At 37.3% G+C, this 26795-nt stretch overlaps 1 protein-coding gene across 1 annotated transcript; it reads right to left on the bottom strand.

The window, feature by feature from the left end:
- Positions 1 to 1877: 1877 nt before the first annotated feature.
- On the bottom strand, positions 1878 to 26795 carry Sar1b (secretion associated Ras related GTPase 1B). The gene is made up of 7 exons (XM_047556808.1): positions 26510 to 26795; positions 15537 to 15612; positions 12431 to 12550; positions 7277 to 7342; positions 4770 to 4873; positions 3586 to 3717; positions 1878 to 2543 (listed from the first exon to the last, which is right to left on the bottom strand). Exons 2-7 carry the CDS (start codon positions 15592 to 15594, stop codon positions 2427 to 2429), a joined length of 597 nt encoding a protein of 198 aa, XP_047412764.1. The 5' UTR covers positions 15595 to 15612; positions 26510 to 26795; the 3' UTR covers positions 1878 to 2426.

The raw sequence follows: 26795 nt of genomic DNA, 5'->3' as shown, positions 1-26795 counted from the left end.
TTTAGAGTTTTGGACTTCAGATTTTAAAATGTCTTTTGCATGGTGCCTGTTTGTATGAAATCCAGTGTTTTTGTTTGTTTATTTTGCAGTGCTGGGGTGAAATCCAATCTTAACTCGTATACAACAATGTTAATAACTATACTCTAACAGCTTAATAGTGCAGGGCACAAAATTAACCTCTTTTCCCTACATTTGCCTGGGAAACACCCCACAGGGGCACATTTATGTGCAGAGTTGCCTTCTACATGTGCTCCTCTCCATTTGCTTCTCTGGAAGGGGAACTGTGACCTTGAGTGTGCTCTGGAGGGGTTCTCAGTCCAGGCTGGTAAGTCCTCTGGCTGGGAGCCAGGAGGAAAGCTAGAGCTGCCAAGTGCAGCCAGCTTCACTTCTAGTGTTTTGGGCCATAAGAATCTTACATCATTGAGAAAATATCCACTGTTTAGTGACCTGTTTCTTTGATCCCAGTGTCAGAACTAGAATGAAGGTTCTGGAGCAAACTAAAAAAATATGAGCTCCTCTAGGAAATACTTGAAGAAAGGCATGTTCTTAAAGATAGGGAAGACAGATATCCATGAACAAGATGCAGCTGTTTTCTAATAAGGCTTAGCTCTGTTTAGTTAGGACTTTAGGAGTAAACACTTTAAACCATCTGGCACATAAACAGGCTGCAATGTCATTTTCTACTTTTCCCTTAGTGCTACTGATATTTCTAGGCAGAGAAGAAATTCTTTCATTTTCACTTAGAAACAAGCTGAAAGTGAAACGAATAGTCAAATTACTAAAACCAAATGTTAAGAAATGACCCTATTGCCTTACTAATTCCTTCCAATCACAATTCTCAATCTGTATCTGCTTCACGGGTTACATTATCAATGATAGAAAGGACTGTACCAACTCTGCTGAGGCAATGGCTAAAGAAACACTAAGTTTGATATTGAAATTTTTCTTGACATTGAAATTATTCTTGATGGAATTATAACAACCTCTTCTCAGTGGAACTGCAAAAACTTATTTATAATCAGAAGAGAACTCTTATCCTTAAGAGTCTTTAAAAATTCATTTTTGGCACTTACCTTTCATCTTATCTTACGCATCATGGGATCTCAGACATATGAAAAGAACTCAACTTCTTAGGAAATTATAATGCTTTTAAAAACTAAATTTTTGTTAGGGAGTCTAACAGTGAGGGTGTGGACAGTATCATGTAGCAAGTTTACATCTAAAAACAAGTATTTGTGATATAAAGGAAGAGTTAGCTGAGAGCAATAAGAAAAAAGAAAATAAGAAACAAGCATTTGTTTTCTTCCTATCAGGAAGCAAAATATGCCAAAGAATGCAAAAGAGCTATAGGATAGGAGTAAAATCCCCACAGAACAAGCTGTTTCTTTGTCCTTAGATAGGCAAGTCTCTACAATGAAACTGTGCATAGGCTCCTACCTGTTGCTTGCCCTGGGAAGTACCTTTAAATGAGACTTTTGCCTGTCACTACTTTTGGTGAAGCACAGGTTACCAAACTGGACACCAGTAAGACTAGAGCACTTCAGCATTAGACAACTGGGATGGAACTGTAGGGCCTACGAAACTGAGGCTCAACCTTGTATACTGTGATGTGCTTTTCTTCAGAAGGTCGATCCCATAGGGACTAGGACACAGACTCCACCAGCACTAGCAATGGTAGCATTATGGATAAAAATACGCATGATTCCGAGAAATGTGGTACCAGATGCAACCAACTGCAACTGCTATGTGGTAAATGTAAAAGTCTTTAGAGGCTTAAACATTATTCTAAGTATTCTGAAGGAATCTTTCCCAATGACCCTCTCATGAACATTAAATATTCAAAATTTCAGAATATACTTAAATAAGACACATTCAAATGAAACATCTGCCCAACAAGGAGGCCAAACATTAGAGTTTGTTTATTGCATGACGTTTGCATAAGAAAAAGTATTATTGAAAATTGTAAGGCATCATGCAATCATTGATAAGCTAATTATTAACTGTACACACAAGAGAGGCAGACATGTAATCTAAAATTTAAAAACTAGTTCCAAAAAAGTACATAAAAAATTTAACATGATGAACTTTTAAATATGGTTTATATTTGTAGATTCACATTGTTAAAAAGTGCTTCAAATGTACTGCTGCAAAGTTGCTCTTTATAAATGGTGCTGGGGGTAATGTCAGATTATAAACTTTAAAAACTATTTGTATGGAATTAGAAAGCAAACATTGGGATATTCAAACTTACTTGAATCAGTTTTCAATTCTCACTCAAATTAAGTTGATATAATATTAATAATTAAAAAACAACTATTTTAAATCCAACAAAAGTCTATTGAATTCAAGTTATGCATGTTGAGTGATCAAATCTCTGAGTAGGCCTGAATGTCGAGACCTGGAGCTGAGGTGGGTTGATGTTGATGTTAATCAATGTACTGTGCCATCCAGCGGAAGCCTTCTCCATAACCTTGTCTTTTGAGCACACTGCACATGAAAACTTCTAAAGGTCGGGCATTCAGTTCTTTCAGAGATACACTGCCCTGGAAGAAAAGAGAGACATGTTGGAGCTTTATGAAATAAAAGCTCTACTCCCCAGCAGAGAATAGGTTCTACTTTAAAACAAAGGGTCACTGATTAAAGTCATGGCTGCTTGGGATCCAAGTCCCCTCTTACAATCTGGACTGGAATGTCCCCAGAGGCTCATGTGTTAAAGGCTTGGCCCCCAGTTGGCACTAATGGGAGGTATTAGAAAATTTAGGAGGTGGAGTATAGTTGGAAGAGGTGAGTCACTGGGGGCCTGCCTTTGTAAGGTATATTTTGTCCCAGGACCTTTCCTCTTTCTCTGTTTCCCACCAGCCTTGATGTGAGTCATTTTGCTCTACCATCCACTCCCCACCATTCTGTTCTGCTGCACCACAAGCCCACAGTGAAGAGGCCAAGTGACTAGGAAACCTTTGAAACTTGTGAGCCCAAATTAATCTTTCATCCTTTAAGTTATCTCAGGTATTTTGTCACAGTGACAGAAAGCTGACTAATCTATCCCCTAAACACATAAAAAACCTCCTTCTCTCACTCTATGTTAGGACAGGATGGTCACTCAGTGAGAAAGAGGTGCTCTTGGGAGGTACACAAGAATAAAAATAATCTGTCTTAGAAAAAAAATACAAAGTGGCTTCACGGATAATAGATACAAACATTCTGAGTAAGTTTATGACCAAATGATTCATTTTTCTAAAATTAATGTAGAACTGACTTATTAAAAAGAAGACAACTTGGTGTAGTGGTGTATGCCTATAATCCCAGCAACTCAGGAGGCTAAGGCAGAGGATGGTGAGTTCAAAGCCAGTCTCAGCAACTTATCAAGGACCTAAGTAACTCAGTGAGACCCTGTCTCTAAATAAATACAAAAAAAGGGCTGGGGATGTGGCTCAGTGGTTAGGTGCCCCTGGGTTCAATACCCAGTACCAAAAAAAAAAAAGCTTGTATAATTGGACAACAGTAATTTAAAGACATGCTACAGAATTACATATTCACACTGTTGAACTTTTCTTTAAATTTTTTTTTTTTTTTTTTTTTTTTTACCTTTCCTGTTGTCTGACCATATAAACCAAACATTTCTCGTAATCTCTCTTCACTGATGGCTTCAGGTCTGTCAATTTTATTCCCAAGAATCAGTATAGGCACATTAGCAATAGTTTCATCTGTCATTAATGACTGAAAAAAAGCAAAACAACATAAAAGACAAGGTAGTTTGAAACCATGTAAAGGGCTTATTTTGTTAAGGTACCAAAAATAGTCAAGGACTCATTCTGATTTTCTTTGGTAAACTTTCCCCACATCTTAAGATAAGTACAATGAACTCATAAGTTCAATTCTTCTGTCTCCCTAAAGTTCTTTCTGGAAATGTTCATTCTGCTATGTAAATCAGTAAAGTAGAGTTGCTAAAGCTAACATCTTAGAGGTGGGCAGACCTGATTTAATTTCTGGTTCTGCTGCTTTTGAGTTATAACTGTGGGCAAGTTAGCTTCACAGAAGCTCAGAGAGAATAGGAAACGGTAGCACCTACCTTATGGAACTGATGTGAGAATTAAATGAAGTAATATGCACTTCTACAATGCCTAGCACAGAGGAGGTATCAGGAACTTCTGGACCCTGTCCCATGACCACAGAACCCATTTGGTCTGTTCCCTATAAAGGAGTATTTGTCTGCTCTGGGCAGAGGTATGATTTGCTTTAGTCGAACCATGGAATTGCTTACCCTTTGGCCCCAGATCTATTTCTGGTCTTATCTGCTATTGCTGAAACCCTTTATAAAGCTCTGGCCTGGAAGAGGAAAGGAGAGGTAGCTAAACATGTACCTGCTCACTTCTGAAAGTGGTGTCAAAGATGGCATATCCTCTTTCTAGGTTCTAGTCAACTCCTAAAGAAATGGCATCCCAGAATGACCAGGGACTCAAGATAAACCCACTCCAAGAATGAAGTAGACATGAAATAGACTAGGATGGGCACACTATGTAGAGGGTGAACTCCTAGAAGAGTCTTCAAGAAGGTTGTCTATGTTCACGTTTCCTCAATAGCTACATTATTTCAAGTAATTCCTCTGCATTCCAAGTAATCACTACTTAAAGCAAACACTAAGCTCAACAAATTGTTAGGAATTTCATCAGAGTATAGAAAAGTTGCATTCTGATACCATATTTCCACACTTAATTCTTCAAATTTACCACAGTAATTTTTCTATGTTTAGTTTTAATTATTTAACTTACATCAAGTTCTTCTTTTGATTCTAACAGTCTTTCATGGTCTGCACAATCCACAAGAAATACAATGCCATTGATAGCAGGAAGGTAGTTTTTCCATACTCTTCGGGCTAATAAAAACAATCAGGAGTTAGAGAATTTATTTGCTGGTCAAACCTAGCAGATGGTTTGAATGAAGACTCCAACAAGACATTAAGAGTAGTTCTCACAGCTGGACACAGTGACATACACTTGTAATCCTAGTAACTTTGGAGGCTGAGGCAGCAGGCTTGCAAGTTGGAGGCCAGACTCACCAAATTAGAAAGACTGTATCGAAATTAAAAAATGAAAAGGCTATTGATGTAGCTCAGTGGTAAAACACCTCTGGATTCAATCTCCAGTACAAAAGAAAGAAAAAGAGTTAGTTATCCCTTAGCTGCTGCTACTTCACTATATATTAAATTGCTCTTGTACCTAGTGGTGCCAAAATCTTTCCAGAACAGCAAAGAAGAAATGAAATTTCAGGTTATTCCTTGATTGTGGGCAGTTCTAATACTCTCCCTCAATTTTCCTAAGTAAGCAGAATTAATGTTTTCTACTATGGATAATGATGCATGGTAAGTTCACAGAACTCCTACTATATAAATCTAAAATACAAGCAGTAAAAATTATATACACAGACACAGAGATACACACAAACATATATGTACAGTATTAATTTTCTTTTTTCTGGGAGGGGATAATGGAGATTGAACCCAGGTACATTTTACCACTGAGCTACATTCCTAGCCCTTTTATTTTTTTATTTTGAGACAGGATATCATTAAGTTGCTGAGTCCATCTTTGAACTTGTGATCCTCCTGCCTCAGGCTCCCAAGGTAGGCATGTAGTGCACCACCATGCCTGGTCAGTATTAATTTTTGACATTTTCAGTTTATAAGGTTTTTGCCAGTGATAAATCTGAAATCAGGGACAGAAGGATATTAGTACCAGGTTCAGGCTTGGTAGGTTAAAATAATAAAAGCAAACTGCCCTACCCCAAACAGAAAACAAGCTAAAAAGCTAAAATAATTGACTAAAGATGTAAAACTTAAAGGGCCATTTTTTTCATGGTAGTGTTTTTCATAGAAGCAAACAGTTTTGGGGACACCCTGGGGAAAAGTAACTTTTCTTTTTTTAAATATTTTTTAGTTGTCAATGGAACTTTATTTTATTTATTTATTTGTATGTGGTGCTGAGGATCAAACCCAGTGCCGCACACATGCTAGGCAAGCACTCTGCCACTGAGCTACAACCCCAGTCCAGTAACTTTCTTCTTTGAGTTTTACGACTTAGCATGGTCTTCAACAAACATTAGGATCTAATTCTTGTTAATCTTCATATCACCAAAATTTATATATATATGTCAAACAATTATTGTGTGCATCAAATGTGCTTGCACTAATCACAACCATTTAAAATCCCTTCAAATGTACATAAGATCAGAATACCCATTAACTCTGTAATATGCATTAGTTATGACTTAACTCTGTGCTGGATACTGTCAAGTAGTTGGGGGAATATTAAAAAAAAACAACAGAATTTTAGTTCTACATTTTAGTGTAGGAGATAAAAAAGTTTTTCCCAAGTATGTTGTAGACCTGTACACAAATACTCTAAGGGCTAAGGAAGCTAAACTGACAGCATTCTATGCTGGGAGTGGCTTCCCAGGGAAGGCAGCAGAATGTACACTGGGCCCTGAAGTGGTTACTTATGTACACTTGGGGATGGCATGAGCAAAAGCACAGAGGTGGGAGATCACTAAGCTTTGGTTTGAATGGAATAAAGAGAATGGGACTGTGTGCAGTGGCTCACACCTATAATCCCAGCTATTCAGGAGGTTGAGGCAGGAGAATCACCAATTCAAGGCTAGCCTGGGCAAATAGTGAGACGCTATTTCATAATAAAATTTTTAAAAGGCTGGTAGGTCAATGGTAGAATGTTTGCCTAACATGCTCAAGGCCCTGGTTTATGCTCAATCCCCAGCACTACCAAAAGAAAATAATAATAATAATAATAATAACAACAATAGTAATAAAATAAAATATAATAAAATTAAAGGGCGAAGGAGGGAATGGAGAGAGGAATACCAGGGAAAAAAGACAAGTCAAGACTAGATTATAGAGATATGGAATGCCAGGTCAATGAACTTGGCCTTAATATTGTAAGTAATGAATTATCTACTGAAGGTATTTTAAAGAGCAGAAACATGTTCCTAATGTGATTATGACAACAGATGATAGGTAGACTGAAGCAGAGAGAATGGAAGTTAAATTTTGCAATATATTTTTATCACCATAAGTGACTTACACTAAAACTAAAAGGAATATTATGAAAATTACCCTTTGCTTCTAAAGCATTTATCTGGGGGTAATAATCCCTAAACTTTAAGTCTACTCTGGCTTTGCTTAAATAGAATGATATTTCATGCACTGGAACATAATGGCCCTAAGTTAAAATAAAACAAAGAGACTATAACAGTAACAGAATCTTACCTTGAACATGTCCACCCAGATCAAAAGTTGTAAAAGTCATGCCAGCAATAGTCAGTTCTTCTGAAGCTAAAAAAAAAAAATTACACAACATTTTATGACAAAAAATTAGAAATTAATTCAAAGCATGCATTAAATTTAATATTTGATTTACTGTAATTATAAATAAGGAAATCAAACATTTAGGAACTAGTAAAAGAATACCTTGTTATAATTAAATATAATCCAATTAAAACAGATAATATAACAAAAAATTATAATTGCCAATTCTGATATTCACTACCCATCATAAATCTAACATTTGTTTTTCCTTTTCTCATTCCTGCTGAAAATATCAACCTATTCAATTACTGTTCTGAATTCAAATGACTGTTGTAAATTAAAACATTTTATGTAATTCTTCTTAAATGACACAGATGCAATAATCTTGTCTTATGGCCATTATTAAACAGTCTTTTTTTTTTTCTTTCAGTGCTGGGGATTAAACCTAGTGCCTTCAGGGGTTCTACCACTGAGCTACATTCTCAGTTCCAAGACAATATAAAAGCAAACACAATTTATAATTTAAAAAAAAATGGGAACATTATTTCTTCAAATATTTTTTTCTGCTCCCTCCTTTCCCCTTCTGGAAGTTCACTTACAGGTTTCTTAGACTGCCTGATACTTAGAAGTTGCTGAGGCTCTTCTTATTTTTCTTTCAGTCATTTTTCTCTCTGTGCTTAATTTTGTATCCTTGCTATCACTGGTCTTTCCTTCTGCAGTACTGGCACTATCTAATTTACTATTAATCCTATCCAAGGAAATTTTCATTTTAGATTATATAATTTTCATTTTTAGAAGTTCCATTTGGGGCTGGGCATGGTCGCACACGCCTGTAATCTCAGAGATTTGGGAGGCTGAGGCAGAATTACAAATTCAAAAACAGCTTTAGCACTTACGGAGGTCCTAAGCAACTTAGCAAGACTGTCTCGAAATAAAAAATAAAAGGACTGGTGATGTGGCTCAGTGTTTAAGTGCCTCTGTGTTCAATACCTGGTTTAGAAAAAAAAAAATTCCATTTGATTCTATCTTCCATTTCTCTTCTCATTAAGTACATGTTTTTCTTTAAATCCTTGGGCACACAACAGCTGTCTTAATGACCTTATCTGCTAATTCCATCATTTTTATCACTTTGGGGTTTGTTTCTTCTGACTGATTTTTGTCCTGGTTATAGATCACACTTCCCTAGTTCTTTACATGTCTAGTAATTTTAACACTGGATGCTGAATTTTGTGGTATTTCTTTGAACTTTGCTGGAAGACAGTTAAATTGCTTGCAGATTCTTTTTTCTTTTTTCTTTTTTTGGTACTAGGATTGAACTCAGGGGCATTCAACCACTGAGCCACATCCCCAGCCTTTTTGTATTTTATTTAAAGACAGGGTCTCATTGAGTTGCTTGGGGTCTTGTTGTTGCTGAGGTTGGCTTTGAACTCTCCATCCTCCTGCCTCAGCCTCCTGAGTCACTGGGTTTATAGACATGCACCACTGCACCCAGCTGTAGATTCATTTTTAAGTTCTATTAGGACAGAGTAGTCTTTTCTTTGGGGTTACTTTAGCCCCACTACTAAGGCATGATCCCTCTGGGTCAAATATGCCCATTCTGGTTGGTAGAACTTGAATATTCCCAGTCCATGTAAGCTTTAATAATAATTTGGCTGACAGCTCCCTACAATTGTTCTTTCTCCAAAAATGACTCCTTGATTGGCCTTGTGGAGTTTTTACCCTATGCATGTACAGAATGGTGTTCAGTCATGCACATTTCTAGAGTTATTTCTCTTGAGTTCCCCCTTCCCTCCCAACAAATTCTAATCATTTTGGCCTCCACAAAGTCTGGTCTCTGTCTCCTCAACTCAGCAAGACAACTGGGCTATGTTTGGGTTTCCTCTCTTTGTACCAGGTCTGAAAATTACCTCCTACTATGAAGCTAAAATAAAGAAAAGTTTCCCTTCTTTCAGGAATTATAATCTTGTGCAATTGCCCAATGCTTGAACATTGTAGTAAATATGTTTAGTGAGAGGGTAATTCCATACTGTTACTCTTTCTTCAAGGCCAAAGCAGAAGTTCCCCACAATTACAGTGGAAGTGCTAGTGTTAACTTTTCTAGCCCAGAGTAGTTTATTTCGTTAACAAACTTGTTAGAGTACCAAATGAATTAAATATTTAATATGATCATTGTTCAAAGTCACTAACCATAAGGAAAAGATAATACTTGGATATGGTTGGCAAACCACGTCCATGGTTATAATCACCAATATACTCTCTGCTCTGTTTTTCAAAAAAGTTCTAATTTATTAAGATACACAACACTGTTAAAACACAGAAAAGGTTCCTCTTGCCCCTTCCCAGTTAATTACCAGCTCCACAGAAACAAACATTAATCTGAATTTTATTACCACAGGTTAGTTTTGCATATTCTAGAATTTGAGATAAACATCATATAACAGGTAACTTTTGGTGACCAGCTTCTTCTATGTAGATAATATAATTAAATATAGTTCATTCCCCTTTCTTGCTGAGTAGTATCCCACTGCATATTCATTTTAGTTTAATAGACATCAGAGGTGCTTCCAGTTTTTTGGCTACTACAAAATAAAGCTGGAATTTTTGGTAAATACATGTTTTCATTTTTCCTGGATAAATACCTAGAAGTAGAATTGTCATATCATAGGATATATGCATGTTACCTTTTTCACATATTTTTTATTTGAAAAATGTAAGTTGAAATGAGTGTATGCTGCAGCAAAGTAAATACAGCATCTCTTTTGTGCCACTGCTGTATCCTCAGCATCTAGAAAAATGTTTGGTGTGAAGTAAGCACTCAGTATTTGCTGAATAAATGAAAGAGAACAACATCAAAAAGCAAAATAATAACTTATACCTAATACAAGACCACTCTGTAGTCTCTTCCAATTCTGCTGTCTTTGCAATTTTATATATTCAATTTCACCATGATCATTTTCTCTTTAACAGTACTGTTCTTGGATCAGAATCAAATTTGTCAAGTCCTCTCTCTTCTCCTAATATAAAAAAGGATTTATGGGCTGGGGATATAGCTCAGTTGGTAGAGTGCTTGCCTCACAAGCACAAGGCCCTGGGTTCAATCCCAGCACCATTAAAAAAAAAAAAAAGAAAAGAAAAAAAGGATTTCTCAATTTTATGAAACATTCCTTTTCTAACCTGACCTAACAATTTTATAGAGAAAACAGTTTTGTTGTGTTCTTCCTTAGTCATTTTTCACCCCTAGTACAGGAGATTGAGCTGAGGGATACTCTACTGCTGAGTTACATTCCGAGTCTTTTATTTTGAGACAGGCTCTTGCTAGAGTTTGGCCTTGAACTTACCTCAGTCTCTAGAACAGCTGGGGTTATAGGTGTGTGTTACCATACCTGCTCTTCTTTAGTGTTTGAACATTTACTGAACTACATTATCTGATTTTGGTCTAGTTTTCAATTTTATATTCCTTATTAAAGCTATACTGAGGGGCTGGGGAGATAGCTCAGTCGGCAGAGTGCTTGCCTTGCAAGCACAAGGCCCTGGGTTCGATCCCCAGCACCAAAAAAAAAAAAACAAACAAAAAAAAACCCAAAAGCTATACTGGTTCTGATATGTGAATGCTAACACATAATAAGGCTGGGGGAGAATATAAATTCATTGGATTAGACAAATGGGAATGATAGGAAGGGAAAAGGGATTGGAATAGGAAAGATCCTTCCAATAGGAAGGACTGGAATAGTAGAATGAATTGGACATAACTTTCTATGTTCATATATGAATACATAACCAGTGAAACTCCATATCACATACAATCACAAGAATGGGAAGTTATACCCATTTATGTATAACAGTCAAAATACACTCTACTGCCATGTATATCTAAAAAGAACAAATTAAAAATATACATACAAAAAAATAAAATAAAGCTACATTGGACTGGGATATAGCTCAGTGGTAGAGCACTTGCCTAGTAAGTGCAAGGCCCTAAGTTCCATTCCTGGCACCACAATCAATCAATAGTTACACTCATTACTCCATCATTAACCTTTTCTTGACCTGTCTTTAAACTTTGTGCCTACCTGATTTATAATCTTTCACCAGAAAAATTAAGGTCACAGGCATGTATAAGTTCATTTTAGGCTGAGGCCAGTGGCTCAGGAGGCTGAGGCAGGAGGATCCTATGTTCAAAGCTAGCTTCAACAACTTATTGAGGACATAAGCAACCCAGGGAAATCCTGTCTCAATATAATAAAAGGCTGAGGCTGAGGATGTGGTTCAATTGAGTGTTAGGCATCCCTGGGTTCAATCCCCAGTACTCAAAAAAAAAAAAAAAAAAAAAAAAAAATCATTTTAACATGAACTTTACTTTCTGAAACATACTCATTAAATAATCTTATTTCAGGATGGCACATATTAAGTAATTTACAGGATAATTACTAATGTTTCTCAGGTGGTCTTTCTAAAAGAAAACAGGAAAGTATTTGAAAAATTGCTTTATAACTTTCTATATCAATACATGTCCTGTTTTTTGAAGTAATTCTATAGTGTTTATTTTTAAAATATTATTTATATTGTGGTGGTAGGGATTGAACCAAGGGCCTGGTGCATGCCAGGCATGTGCTGTACTTCTGAGCTACATCCTCAGCCTCTATCAGTCTCACATTCTTTAGCTTGTGTTTATATTAGATATTGTTGACAGTTTCAGAAATAGAAAAATAACTGGCTAACGAGTTGAGAGTACCAGCAATGTATAAAACTATAAACTATCTACTGAACAAATGATTAAAATAGTTTGGTCTTAAATATATAAGAAATTCAGGCTATGTAAACAAGATAAACATGACTATTTACCAATCATGTCACAATCTGAGATAACTTTTTAAGTTTTCTAGCAAGAAAAGGAAGTAGTAATAGATAAAATGGTATGAGTATTTTTTTAAGACCTAAATATATTCCTTGGAAGCTAGATAACTTATTATTTACTATTTTAGGAAAAGCTCAAACAAACTGATCATAATATACCCATCAAAAAGCAAACAAACAAAAACAAAGCCCTTTTGGTTAGTGCATATGATTCAGCATCACTTTGATCAAGTATTACGTCAGATGGGGGAATATACTTACTGGGATGTAATGTTGGGACATGTTGTCCAAGTCTGTCATCTTTTAGCATGTGTAGCAATGTTGTTTTTCCAGCATTATCCAATCCAAGAAATACCAATTTACCGGTTTTCTTATATAATCCTGTAGATTAAGAGCTCTGATTGGTCAAAGTGATATTGACACAGATTATCCAAATGACTAAATTTTGCCTGAATAAGCTTGAATTTCTAAATTTATTTTCAGTCTTAAAAGAACTACCTTAAGTCTATACGTGATTTAGGACTTCAAATAATTAGAAAATTAAAATTGAAATAGTTGGTGCAATATTTGTATTTCCTAAACCTATCTGCAATAGTAAAAGCTGATACGTTAACTTAGGGGAAAACATATGTGTTCTCTATTAGGAAAACAATGAAAAAAAAAATTGATATCATGTTTATAAAGCTAAACTGAGGGAAAGTTTTTTTGTTTGTTTGTTTTTGTTATTGGAGAGTAAATCCAGGGGAACCTTACCACTGAGTTACATCCCCAGCCCTTTTTATTTTTTATTTTGAGAGAGTGTCTTGCTAAGTTGCTGAGACTGGACTTGAACTTAAAATTCTTCTTCCTCAGGCCTCCCCAGTTGCTGGGATTACACATGTACACCACCATGCCAAGCAGGGAAAATTAAAAAAAAATTTTTTTTTAGTTGTCAGTGGACCTTTATTTTATTTATATGCTGTGCTGAGAATCAAATCCAGGGCCTCACACATGCCAGGCAAGCACTCTACCACTGAGCCACAACCCTAGCCCCAGGAAAATTTTTAAGTTTTTTTTTTTCTTTGTTTTTTTTTTTTCTTTTAAATTCTAGGGATTGAACCCTGAAGCATTCTATCTCTGAGCTACGACCTCAGTTCTTTTTAAATTTATTTATTTATTTATTTGGTACTAAGGATTGAACCCAGGGGTGCTTAACCCTGAGCCACATCCCCATTCCTTTTTATGTTTTTTATTTTGAGACAAGGTCTGGTTAAATTGCTTAGGGCCTTGCTAAATTGCTGAAGCTAGCTTTGAATTTGTGATCCTCCTGCCTCAGCTGTTGGAGTCACTGAAATTACAGGCATGTGCCACCACGCCCAGCTCCAGTCCTTTTTAAAAATAATTTAACATTTTTTTTTGTTTTTGAGACAAGGTCTTGCTAAGTTGCTGAAGTTGGACTTGAACTTTTGATCTTGTCTCAGCATCCCAAGTCACTGGAATTACAGGCCTATGTTACCATGACTAATTAAAAAGAGATTTTTTTTCATGAATGAAAACAAGTATTTTTGGTGAAAAATAACTACACATTTTTTCAGCCCAAAAGTTAAGAGGTTCATTGTTGAATTTAATTTATTAAATTAGACTAAACTATTGATCATAAGATTACATAAAAGTAAGCAATAACAACAAAAAACAAAAATCCCACACATATAATTTTAGAAACATCAACCAGGCACTGATAAACTGATAAATGCTAAAAATGCAGCACTGATCATTTTATAGTAGACTGGCATTTAAAAGCTAAACATTGAACTTCATTCCTTTTTTTGGTAGCATTGAGGATTAAACCCAGGGCCTCATACATGCTAGACAACCATTCCACCACTGAACAACATTTCAGCTCTTGTTTTAATTTTATTTTGGAACAAGGTCTTGATAAACTGCCCAGCCTGGCCTTGAATTGGTGATTCTCCTGCCTTAGCCTCCTGAGCAGCTGGGATTATAGGTGTGTACCACTATGCCAGATCTGAACTTTACATTTTAAAATTTAAAAAAAAAAAATTTTTTTTTTGATGCTGGGACTTAAACCCAGGGCCTTCACAGTCTAAGCATATATTCTACCACTAAGCTATACACCCCAGCCTCCTTATGTGCTTAGTTATCTAACCCCACAAAATTATAAGAGAACATAGGACTTATCTTGACTTATAGCAAAAGCTCAAAAAAAAAAAAATCTTAATCAATAAATGAGCTTTCTAGGACATTAAGCTCTTATGGTTTTTCGTGTGTGTGTGTGTGTGTGTGTGTGTGTGTGTGTGTGTGTTTGTGTGTGTGTTATTGGGGACTGAACCCAGGGTGCTCTACCACTGAGCTACATCCCCAGACATTTTTAATTGTTTTATTTTGAGACAAGGTCTCATTAAATTGCCAAGGTTGATCTCAAACTTGCAGTACTCCTGCCATGGCCTCCTGAGTAGCTGGATAACAGAGGTGCACCGGACTACAAAATTAATTTCTTTTGTCAAGAAAATGTTCACAGAAGAAGAACTATTTATATAGGAGATACAATTCTGTAAGTACTGTGACCAGTCTGAAACTATGCTGATCACTTTGTAATTATATGATATCTAGTTTACAAGATTGATGATTACACAGAGACTAAATATAGGATAAAATCTGAAAATTAGGATACTGGAATATGGTAAAATGTTTGTTAATTATTGCAATAATAAAGCTATGTATCTCAACATAAAAGTTAATTTGGGGGCTGGGTTTGTAGATCAGTGCTAAAGTGCTTGCCTTGCACATGTGAGGAACTGGGTTCCATCCTCAGCACCACATATAAATAAATAAATAAAATAAAGGTATTAAAAACAAAAGTTAATTTGGGCAGGCACAGTGGTACATACCTGTAATCCCAGTTAGTAGGAGGCTAAGGCAAGAGAATTACAAGTTTGACCTCAGCATGGACAACAAAATATCTAAATGGCTGGGGATGTAGCTCAGTGGTAAATTATGTCTGGTTCACTCCCCAGTGTGTAGGGGGATTATATAACTTAAAAGGGATGAGTAATTAAATGTGATTGTTATGATTTCAAAGCTTGCGTTCTTGCTGGGTGTGGTGTCCTATGCCTATAATCCCAGCTACTTGGGCAGCTGAGGCAGGAGGATCACAAACTCAAGGCAAGCCTGGATAATTTAGCAACACACTGTCTCCAAGATAAAAAGAGCTAAGGAGGTAGCTCTGGGGTAAAACATTACTAGGTTCAACCCCAGTACCACAAAAAATAAATAAACAAAAAAACCTTGAATTCATAACTACTGGCTTATATATAAAGAAGCTATATGCAAATGAGCTTACTTATAGAGAAAAAAGGGCTACCATTACCTAAAAATTGTAGTACACTGCTGAACCCACTGTAAATCCAATCGAATATGAAGGACATATCCAAATCTTACAGGATCTGAAAAAGAGTTTGGAATTTAGTAGTCAACATTATACACCAACATATATTAAACACTAACAGTGTTAAATACCAACTCTGAGTAAACAGTCCTACAACAACCTTACTATAAAGAGTTAAGCACTAGCGGGCACAGTGGCACACACCTGTAATCCTAGCGGCTCAGAAGGCTGAGACAGGAGGATTGTGAGTTCAAAGCGAGCCTCAGCAACAGCGAAGCGCTAAGCAACTAAGTAAGACCCTGCCTCTAAATAAAATACAAAATAGGGCTGGAGATGCGCTCAGTGGTTGAATGCCCCTGAGTTCAATACCCTGAGTTACTCCCCCCACCCCCCCAAAAAAAGAGTTAAGCATTATTATTATCCAGGTCCATCTAACCTAATACATACTAACACATAAAAAAGCAAAATGTCATTAAAATATCAAATAGAGAATGTTCTTTGCCCATCTAAGTAACAAAATGAAAAAGAATTACAACAATCCAGACTAGAAAGAATGGGGTAAAAGAGGCACATAGTTCATGGCAGTATATAGTAGTACACTTTTTTTCTTTTTCTGGAGGAAAGGGTGGTACTGAGGATTGAACCCAGGGTCGTCTACAACTGCGTTACATATCCAGTCTTCTTTCTTTTTTCTTCCTTCCATCATTCCTAGATAAGGTCTTGCTACATTGCAATGCTGGCCTTGAACTCTCCATCCTCCTGCCTGGCCTCGAGTTGCTAGATTACAGGTTTGTGCCACAGTGCCTGAATTAGTACAAATCTTTTTCTTTCTAATTTTTTTTTTTTTTTTTTTCTGGTACTGGGGACTGAACCCAGGGGCATTTTGTCACTGAGTCACATCCCAGCCCTTTTTAATTTTTTATTTTGAGACAGGGTCTCACTAAGTTGCTTTAGGCCTAACCAAGATGCTGAGGCTGGATTTGAACTTGCAATCCTCCTGCCTCAATCTCCTAAATTACTGGGATTACAGGGCTGGGGAGATAGCTCAGCTGGTAAAAGTGCTTGCCTCACAAGCACAAGGCCCTGAGTTCGATCCCCAGTACCACACACACACACAAAAAAAAAAAAAGAATAGAGCTACTGGGATTACAGGCATGTGCCACTGTGCCCAGCAGTACAAATCTTTTTCAAAACCAACTTGGCAATATGTCTGTATGATACCATTTGACCCAAGAATTCTTTACAATTTATCCTAAATGTAGAAAATCTTTATGCATAAAGACATGCTTAATTGGTGTTACTTAAGAAAAATTTTGGAGCTGGGCATGGTGATGCACACCTGTAATTCCATCAACTTGGGAGAGTGAGATAGAAGGATCAGGTTCGAGACTGGCCTCAGAAAACAAGCAAGACCCTGAGCAACTTTGGTGAGACCCTGTTTCAAAATAAAAAATACAAAGGACTAGGATGTAGCCCAGTGGTAAAGTGCCCTTGGGTTAAATCTCCAGTACCAAAAAGAAAAATGAAGATAATCTATGTTCAATAAATTAAATAAATTATAGTAAATTTGGTCCATGGGATATTTACTACATCCTTGTTGGAATGTTGGGAGGAGAAAGGAGGAAGAGCAGGGAGAAAAGAAAGAGGATAAAAAGGAAGGTTGTGGTAATGAAAAAAGTTTCCAAATCTGATTATACCTGTGTGGAGTAAAGACCCTTTTTCTGTTTCTTTTGTTTTGTTTTGTTTTGTAAATAGCAATTGCCAGGTAGTCAATTTCTTGTCTGTTTTCTTTCTGCTTTTTTCAAATTTTAATCATATTGCTCAATGCTAAAATTTTTTTAAAACATAGAAAATAGAATATAGTTCAGTCCATCATTTATTTAACATAGACTTGATAAACTAATAGAGTAATATGGAAAATATGAGGAAAAGCCTCTTGAGAGAAGAAAGATTGCATATACAAAAATATACTTTCAGGTCAACAAAGTTCATTTTCTAGATAGGAACAAAAGAACCCAGGCCTGAAACTTGGGTCGAGTTCAAAATATTTGAAGGGCTGTGCTATCTTTAGCATTCTTTAGACAAAGTCTGACACACACACAGCTTAAATTGTACTTTATATTCTATATAAAAAAAAAAGAGAAACCAATCCTGCTTCTAATGTCTCCATCCAAAGTATGATTTCTACAATTCTACAGAGGGCAACAAAGTGCAGTTACAGAAAGCCTATTAGGATAATGGTTAGCCTGAGTTTAAAGATTAAGTAGGAATTTGCTAGAGAGTTGTAAAGGTTGGGTAAATCAAGAGGTCAAGAATTGTTGGGTGACATGATTGTGATAGGTTGGAACAGAGAGTAAAAATCAATGGGTTGCTGGAGTTGTGGCTCAGTGGTAGAGTGCTTGCCTGGCATGTGTGAGGCCCTGGGTTCGATCCTCAGCACCACATATAAATAAATTAAAGATCCACTGACAACTAAAATATATTTTTAAAAAAATCAATGGGTACTAATTAGTGAGGCAGGAGCCAGAGTGATAAATCATGGACTAAGCATCTGTACTTCACTCTTGCTATCTATAATAAGGATAAACAAACAGCAACAGTGAGTCAGATATTGTATTAAATAATAAAAAAAAAGCAGTTACCATTTATTGAACCCCTACAAACACTATGGTCTATAAATTTAGAGACTAAGACCAAGGGCTCTGGAGTCAGGACTTGACTACTTACTGTCTACCTTGGGCATTTCACTTTCCTCACTTATAAAACAGGAATAATAATAGCTGAGTTGGTTGTTGTAAAAATTAAATAAGTTAGTATGCACACAGCATTTAGTATATGGCATAGTAAAGCATTCCAATAATGTCACTTGCTATTGTTTCTTCTAGTATATTGCCCACAGTTCTATGCACTTTATATATGACATCATTAAACCCCCAACTGCCCTTCAAAGTTAATATATTAATGTTCCCATTTTCCAGAAAAAACTGAAGTTATAATAACTAAGTTTCAACTATTAGTGATTGATACATTAAATTTCAACCCTGGACTTTTCTGACTTCCATGTCTAGGCCCTCTCCCTCCCACTGCAGTGGTTCTCTAAAGCTTTCCAATAGCGTAAAAAATATAAATTTGTTTAGATCATGAAGTACCTTATTTTTCCTTTTTCAGTGCTAGGGATCAAACTACTCAGGGCCTTGTGCATGACAGGCAAGTGTTCTAACACTTAGCTACACCTCTAGCCCTAAGTACCTTTTTACTGATTTTGATAATGGAGATCGAACCTGAGGGCACTTAACCACTAAGCCACATCCCCAGCCCTTTTTATTTTTTTATTCAGAGACAGGATTTTGCTAAATTGCTTAGGGTTTCACTACATTTACAGAATTTACAGGAACATGGAGTTGTACTACCATACCTGGCCCTGAGTACTACTTTTAAAATCACTCCTGCTGAAGACATTTAATTCCTTCCTCTTCCTTTATCCCACATTCAGTTATCCCACAATCTTATCAATTTCTTTAAGTGAAGACTCATCTTTTTTTTTTGGCTCCTATAGGAACCACTGAGTCAAGAACCTTTCGTGACCAAGTATGGTGGCATGCATATGTAGTCTCAGTTTCTCAGGAGATGAGATACAGTGTTTGAGCCCAAGAGCTTAAGATCCTGACTCAAAAAAAAAAAAAAAAAAAAAAAAAAAAAGCAAGGTTGGGCCTTACAGATGTAGTTCAGGGGTAGAGTACTTGCCTAACATGCATGAGATTCTGTGTTCCAGCTCAAGCAAGTCTGAAAAAAATCCTTATATACATTCCTAACTACCATCTTTTTTTTTTTTTTTTTTTTTGATACCAGGGATTGAACCCAGGGACACTTAACCACTAAGCCAAATCCCCAGTCCTTTTTTGTATTTTATTTAGAGACGAGGTCTTGCTGAGTTGCTTAGGGTTTGGCTAAGTTGCTAAGGCTGGTTTTGAACTTGCGATCCTCCTGCCTCAGTGTACCAAGCTGCTGGGATTACAGGGATTTGTCACCACACCCAGCTCTAACTACCATCTTAATCTCACAATTTGTCTCTGTCCATCTTGTACACTGCCTCCAGAGTGGCTTTAATAAAATGTTATCTTGGACTTGACTTGTTATGACTTAGTCAGGGTGACAATAACTATCAGTTTGCTGAAGAGCCTCTCAGCTCATACTTAATATATCACTGTAATTATCAATAGTGCTTCCTTTCACTCAGAAAGGTCCTGGTTTAGGTCATAGATTATTTGGCCACCTAAATTATGCAGTGGATAAAGAGCCACCAGTGTTTTGTTTTTTTTTTCCTGCTGGAGATTGGACTCTTTCTTAGCCATTTTTATTTTTATTTTGAAATAGAATCTTGCTAAATTGCTAAACGGCTTGTCAAATTGCTGAGGCTGGCCTAAACTTGTCATCCTCCTGCCTCAGACTCCCAAGTTGCTGGGATTACAGGTGTGTGTGCCACCCTTTTCGGCCCACTATGGGTTTTTGAGCTCAGAAATGACTCAAACTCCTAGTCTAGTACTCTAGAAATTCTACTAGTTGCCTTTTAGCTACTGATCTAAGCTTACCTTATATTATGTCCCTTTTTGTGGCTTTCCCTGCATCAAAGTAAACTTCTTGCCATTCACTGAATGGGACTCAAACTTTGCCACCTTAAAACCTCTGCCCATTCTCCTTCCCAACATCAGAATGTTCTTCCACCATCTCTGCCTGTAATCCTTCTGCCTTAAACACCAGACAAAATGCTGTGGAAGAAATAAGTTCTCACGAGAGAAGTTCTTTAAGGGACAAATGGGAATGGAAGAACCAATATAACCCAGGAAGACAAGAAGAATTAGAAAAGACAGTGATAAAAATGGGAAGGAAGAGTTAGTGACCGCAAGTACAGTTGCAAAGAGGTTGGTCACAGCTGGCTTTGGTGATGAGGAGCCAATTGTTGAGAGCATGAGCAGACTACAGGACAAAACTTGTAGCCAGTACTTAAAGCAAAGCAAGGCTTACTTATGATTCATAAACTTTATGTCTTGAACAAGTTACAAGTTTCTTCTGAAATCTCTCTTAAGGTATTATAAAGATCAAATGAGATAATATGCACAAAGTAAGCCTGGCTGCTGTTATTATTGAGAAGTGAAGGAGAACTTCTCATTCACTTCATTGGAAAAGTTAATTGGAAGAGGCAGTGGGGGAGAGATTCCCCTTTCAAAAGTTTGAAATGGAATGAATGAGATTTTCTCAAGGATGGATGAGGCTTGAGAATGATGATAAGGGAAAGAAAGGAACAACTGGAAAGGGAGAGGTTAAGTGGGAAAAAATTAAACTAAAAGGACGGGACAAAATCTGAAGAGGAGCTTGAACCAAGAGGTATCTTTCCTTCTTAAAGAGTACAAGGACAGGGGACTGGAGTTGTGGCTCAGTAGTAGAGTGCTTGCCTAGCATGTGCGAGGCCTTGGGTTCAGTCCTCAGCACCACATAAAAATAAAATAAAGGTATTGTGTCCACCTACAACTAAAAAAACCAAATAATAAAAAAAAAAGAGTACAAGGACAAAGTGCCAGGAAATCTGTGGAGGCGGCAGGAATTTGACTCCAAAAGTGAAAGGATGTAGAGAAATTTTGAGTAGAGCAAGTATCAGAGCAGCTACTGTGAGGAAAAAAACAGATCAAGTTAAATGACTGCTAAAGAGGCTTGGGATATAGCTCAGTGATAGAGTGAATGCATAAGGCGCTGGGTTCAATCCCTGGCATGGTGTGGTGGTTGGTGGATATTGCTAAGGAGATCTAAGGGCTCAGGAGGAACTGAAAAGCAAACATTCAAACAGTGACAATCAGCACTGATTTTTGACCCTTGACCCCCACAACCAGCAAGGCTTGGCTTTAGAGACTGGAGATTAGGGACTTCCAGGATAGGGATAAAAAAGGATAGGACTTGGAAAGTACTAATCAGAGGGACTGAAGTGATCTAATCAGAAGTCCAGGCTAAGTGGATAAAGGTGTATAGGTAACTAGTATACAGGGAGGATGGCGGTGATCAAAGGCATGCTTCTCACAAAATAGAACCAGGAGAATAGGGAGAAAGTCTGTAAACCAAAACTCAGGTGTAGGGTGGACCACAATTTTACCAGCAAAGTGGAGAATAAGGGATTCCATAATTCAAGAAAAGTTTAGGTCTGGGTGGTGACAAGCTCCAAAGTCTGGCTCTGACTTGGACAGATAAAGAGAAGTGGAGGTGAAACAAATGGAAAGCCAGATGACAGGGTACAATGTCCACGGTGACAGGCAGTAGAATCACTTAGAAGAGTGGAGGGCACTACTATAGAAAGTAAGACAAAGTTCTCAAAGGAAATAATGGTTGGTAGGTGAGGAATGGTGAAGGATGGAATGGAGTAAGTGGTAAAGAAAAAAGGACTTTTTGCATAAGAATGGTACCAATTTGTTGTTATAAAACTTGACCCAACAGAAGTAATGTAATAACATAAAACTCTACTTCCAAAGATAAGAGACATTTACACTTCTCTTGTGATTTATAACAACCTTAAAACAAACTAAAAGTTATTAGAAACGAAATTCACTATTTTTGTTGTTGTTGAAATAGAAGTAAAAATATCCAACTAAGAATAAAAGTTACTTAGCTCCAGATACCTGAGCTCTGAGAACAGGTTACACAACATTATGAACACACTATTAAGACATGTGAAGAGCAGAGGTCAAGAACGAGGAAACACATACACGTCAGCAGGTTTATTTATTCCATGAACACCAAACAGGAAAAGGGCCTAGGCAGATTAAAAAGTGATCTACTCAAGTGACATGAAAATCAGTGCAGAGGATATAATGGAACAGAACTTCTCAGATTACAAAAACTTTGTCCCATTAAACCTTTATGGACAACTTCCTTTATATGAAATTTCTAGAGCAGGGAAAATCTTAGACTAAGTAGATTAGTGGTTGTCAGTCTGGGAGATGGGAAAGTGGAAAGCAATTACTAATGGAGACTGGGTTTCTTTTGAGGTAATGAAAACGTTTTGGAATTAGTAGTAATAGTTGTACAACACTAGACTATGCTAAAAACACTGAACACTTTAAAAGGGTAAACTTTAGCTCAATAATGCAATTATTGAAACAAGCAAAAAAATTTAAAAATTACATGAACATTTTACATTTATAACTCATTTATATGAATAATTAAGCAAAACCATTTAGATAAAAACATTTTCTTCCCCTTTGTGGTGCTGTGGCTCCAACTCAAAGCTTCAAGCACGCTGGGGCAAGTGTTCTACCATTCTATAATATGATTATAGAATCAATTCATTAATGATGAAAATCATAATAGAGTCAAAGTGGAATGGAGCGAATGTCTGTCCTAGATTAAAAATTATTTGGATTTGATGAGGTGAGCTGGCACACCTGTAACCCCAGCAACTCAGGAGGCTGAGGTAGGAAGATCACTAGCCTCACCAATTTATCAAGGACCTAAGCAACTTAGTGAGACCATGTCTCTAAATAAAAAGGGCTGGAATATGGCTCAATGGAAAAGTGACTCTAGATTCAATCCCCAGTACCAACAAGAAAACAACAACAACAAAACTATTTGGATTTAGAATGTCTCTTTCAAGGTCTTGGGTTGGTACAACGTGTGCTCAGTTTGTGTGAGAACCTGGGTTCTGTCTCCAGAACCACCAAAAAAGAAAAAAAAAGGGGGGGGACAAAAAAAGATAAAATGCACCATTTGAAATACTATTGTTTCATTCTGGGAAAGCCAATCAGTCTTTCTTGAGCCCTTTGCCTCTAGTATATAATAGGAATATCACTTGCCTCACAGTTTTATGAATAATGATTAAATGTGATAATACACATGAAAATATTTTGATTATTACAGAGATATAGATGGATTTAACTCGATCAGACTAAGTTAAATTGCCAGGCACCTGTAATCCGAGTGACTTGGGAGGTTGAGAAGGGCAGATCACAAGTTCAAAACTAACCCCAGCAACTTAGTGAGGCCCTAAGCAATTCAGCGAGATTCTGTCTCTAAATAAAATACAAAAAGGGATGGGGATGTGGCTCAGTGGTTAAGCATCCCTGGGTTCAATCTCTGGTACACAAAAAGACCAAATTAATTGACATTGAAACCATAAAGATTTAAATGTCAATTTGCAAAAAAACTTCAAAGTTAGCAATTTTAATATGAAAAGGTTTTTTTTTTTTTTTTTTTTTGGGTGTTGGGGATCAAACCCAGGGCCTTGTGCTTACAAGGCAAGCACTCTACCGACTGAGCTATCTCTCCAGCCCCCTGAAAAGGTTTTTAATGGCATTCAAATTTTACTTTAAATATTAATGCACTATCATTCACTATTACCAGAAAAGGCATTAGAACAGTTTCCTTCAAATCCAGGCAAAGAAATTTCACTAGAGAAATTTTAAACTATTTTAGGATTGAATGTGTAGCAATATAATAAGTGAACTAAACCTTTTGGTTCATGTAGTCAACAAAAAATATGTATTCAAGTTTCCTTTAGAAAAAAATTACACTCATTTGAAAGGAGGTTAAAATCATGACAAATATAAATAGTAGGACTTTCTTTTAAAGGGAAAAAAACAAAAACAAAACACATCTGAACTTGCCAACATTGAACTAAGGAAATTAAAATTGACATACCTGATGACAAATTAAATTCTCAAAACATTCTATTTGAAGTTGTCCTAAAAACTATATACTGTGATGGGAGAAGTGGCACATGCCTGTAATCCCAGAGACTTGGGAGGCTGAGGCAGGACTGCAAATTCAAGGCCAGTCTCATAACTTAGTGAGACCTTGTCTCAAAAAGATAAAAAAGGAGGGCTGGGGTTGTGGCTCAGTGGTAGAGTGCTTGCCTGGCATGTGTAAGGCACTGGGTTTGAATCTCATCACTGCATATAAATAAATGAATAAAATAAAGGTCCATCGACAATTTTAAAAATATGTAAAAAAATAAAAAAGTACTGGTGATATAGCTCAGTGATAAAGCAACCTAAGTTTAAGCACGCACGCACGCACACACACACACACACACACAAAACCGAAACACTATACAAGAAAGATACAAGAAAGGGACCATGGCACACCCCCTATAATCTCTGAGAGTTGAGAGGCTAAGGTAGGATGATTTCAAGTTCCATGCCAGTGACAGCAATTTAGTGAGGCCCTGTCTTGGGGAGAAAAAAAGGAGTGGAGGAAGCACCCCTGGGTTCCATCCCCAATACAAAAACAAAAATAAAAAACAAAAAAACTTTCAACACTGTGATTCACTGTGATTATTTGCTTAGTAATATTCTGCAGAGAAATTAAATAATTTAAAGAGTTTTAGTCAATTGTGTACTTAAAAAAGGGGTGGAGAAATGATGAATCAATACTATAGAATTCTAGTTTGTAAGCTTGGAATGATGTGGCAATGATTTTCATTTGTGATAGACTAATCTTTTGCATTAAGTTTTTCTTGAATTTCTACTCTAGCATAATAGTACAAGGCAAAAGGTTAAAATGCACCTTATTTAAACTGCTAACCTTCACAATTACACAGCTTCTCTAACATTTCTGAAATGAAGACACTTTTCTGCAAACTCAGAAAATGCCAGTGAACATCTGAAATTTTTTTTCTAGAGATATGGTCGTGTTAGGTTGCCAGGCTGGCCTCCAACTCCTAGGCTCAAATGATACTCCCACCTCAGTGTCCTGAGTACCTAGTAAGACAGGCAGGTGCCACCTAGTTTGGCTGCCTTTAAATTTTTAAAGTTCAAAATATTTTGGGGATAAACAAATCTATTGAAAGATACAACAGTAATACACATTGCTCTGCTATACCATTAATTACTAACAAATTGTAAATCTTACTTTATTCATCATCTGAAAAATAGAGATGTTACTACTACTTTCCTTAGCAGACTATTTTGTGCACAGGTAGCCCCTTACACACAGTTGAAAATAAATAAATATTCCTTTCCTTTTTCATTCGCTACAATGTGACTTACATTCCTCATTTCTTCCCTCTCCAACCCACTGGGGACTGAACCCAGGTTTATTTAACCACTCAACTACATCCCCAGACCTTTTTATTTTATATTTTGAGACAGGGTCTCCCTAAATTGCTGAGGCTGGCCTGGAACCGGGAACCTCCTGTGTTGGCCTCCCGAGTAGTTGGGATTACAGGTTTGTGACACCACATAGGGTTGGTTCATTCAATGTGATTTAAGAGATTCTTAACCGATATTTTATCATTGAACACAGTTCTTCAGAGGAAGACAATTGGTAATACAGAGCTTGATGTAAGAACATGTAAACAATGGTAAGCTTAATTTTTCAAGTTAAGTGTATTTCTTCACCTCATTTTGCCCAATATACCAAATAGCTTAAAGTCCTGACAAATTTGGTTCTTCCAACTAACGATATTGGAGTTTAAACCGTTTAAAAACAAATTTTTATCTCGTAGAAAAATCTCTAAATCACTAGCTTTCCAAAGTATCTTTCTCCCACTCGGCTGGGACTTGGCTATGGCAAAATGTTAACTACCGCCAGAAAGTAAGTTCGACTTGCTTCCACAACAAACTGGAAGAGCTAAAAACAACACGCCGTGTCACAGCCTCTCCAGCTGTCAATAACCCCTGCCGCCTTCGCCTTACCAGGTGAGGAAACTGAGGCCCATGAAGAGGCTAACCTGCTGTCATCTCGAGCTTTCCTGAAATAACAGCGCCTGACAGCAGCGGGGTCCTGACGCACATCAGGACGGCCCCAAGGACCACGGATGGGACCCATGGTCCCTCAAGCCACCTGATTCCGGGCGAAAAACAGGCGCCTCTTCTCAGGGCCACCAGCAGGAGCCCAAGGTGGGCCTAAGTCTTAAAGTGAGCCTTTCTCGGGGTCCACAGCTGCCTGCCCGCCTGTCCGCGCGAGCTGCCACTCACCTGAGACTGGAGTGAACACAATTCCCTCCTCGGAGCCGCCCTACACTTTCTGAGGCCGAATTGCAAAGCGGTATGGCTGCCGGGGTCCCAGCTCACGTCAGCTCCTTCCGGACCAGCGGGTGCCTCAGTAGCTAAGGTCCGGAGGGCCGCAGCACCGCGCGCAATCAGTTCCGCCCTCTCATGATCTGGTTGTCAATCCGCGCCGCCTGAGCTACCCTCCCCGCATCAGCCCCAAGAGGATTTAGGGGCCCGCTGGCCTAGAAGAGAAAGGAATACTGGTGCCTCA

The sequence above is a fragment of the Sciurus carolinensis genome, chromosome 6, assembly GCF_902686445.1.
Source record: "Sciurus carolinensis chromosome 6, mSciCar1.2, whole genome shotgun sequence".
Lineage (NCBI taxonomy): Eukaryota > Metazoa > Chordata > Mammalia > Rodentia > Sciuridae > Sciurus > Sciurus carolinensis.
The sequence above is the reverse complement of the archived record's forward strand: the minus strand, read 5'-3'. Positions and strand labels throughout refer to the sequence as shown.

Excerpts from the sequence above, each read along its gene's own strand:
- Sar1b (XM_047556808.1), bottom strand. The coding sequence starts at position 15,594 with ATGTCCTTCATATTCGATTGGATTTACAGTGGGTTCAGCAGTGTACTA. Across the intron at positions 4,874-7,276 it reads TCTGGGTGGACATGTTCAAG|CCCGAAGAGTATGGAAAAAC; the intron begins GTAAGATTCTGT and ends TGTTTTTATTAG. Across the intron at positions 2,544-3,585 it reads ATGGTCAGACAACAGGAAAG|GGCAGTGTATCTCTGAAAGA; the intron begins GTAAAAAAAAAA and ends CTTTTCTTCCAG.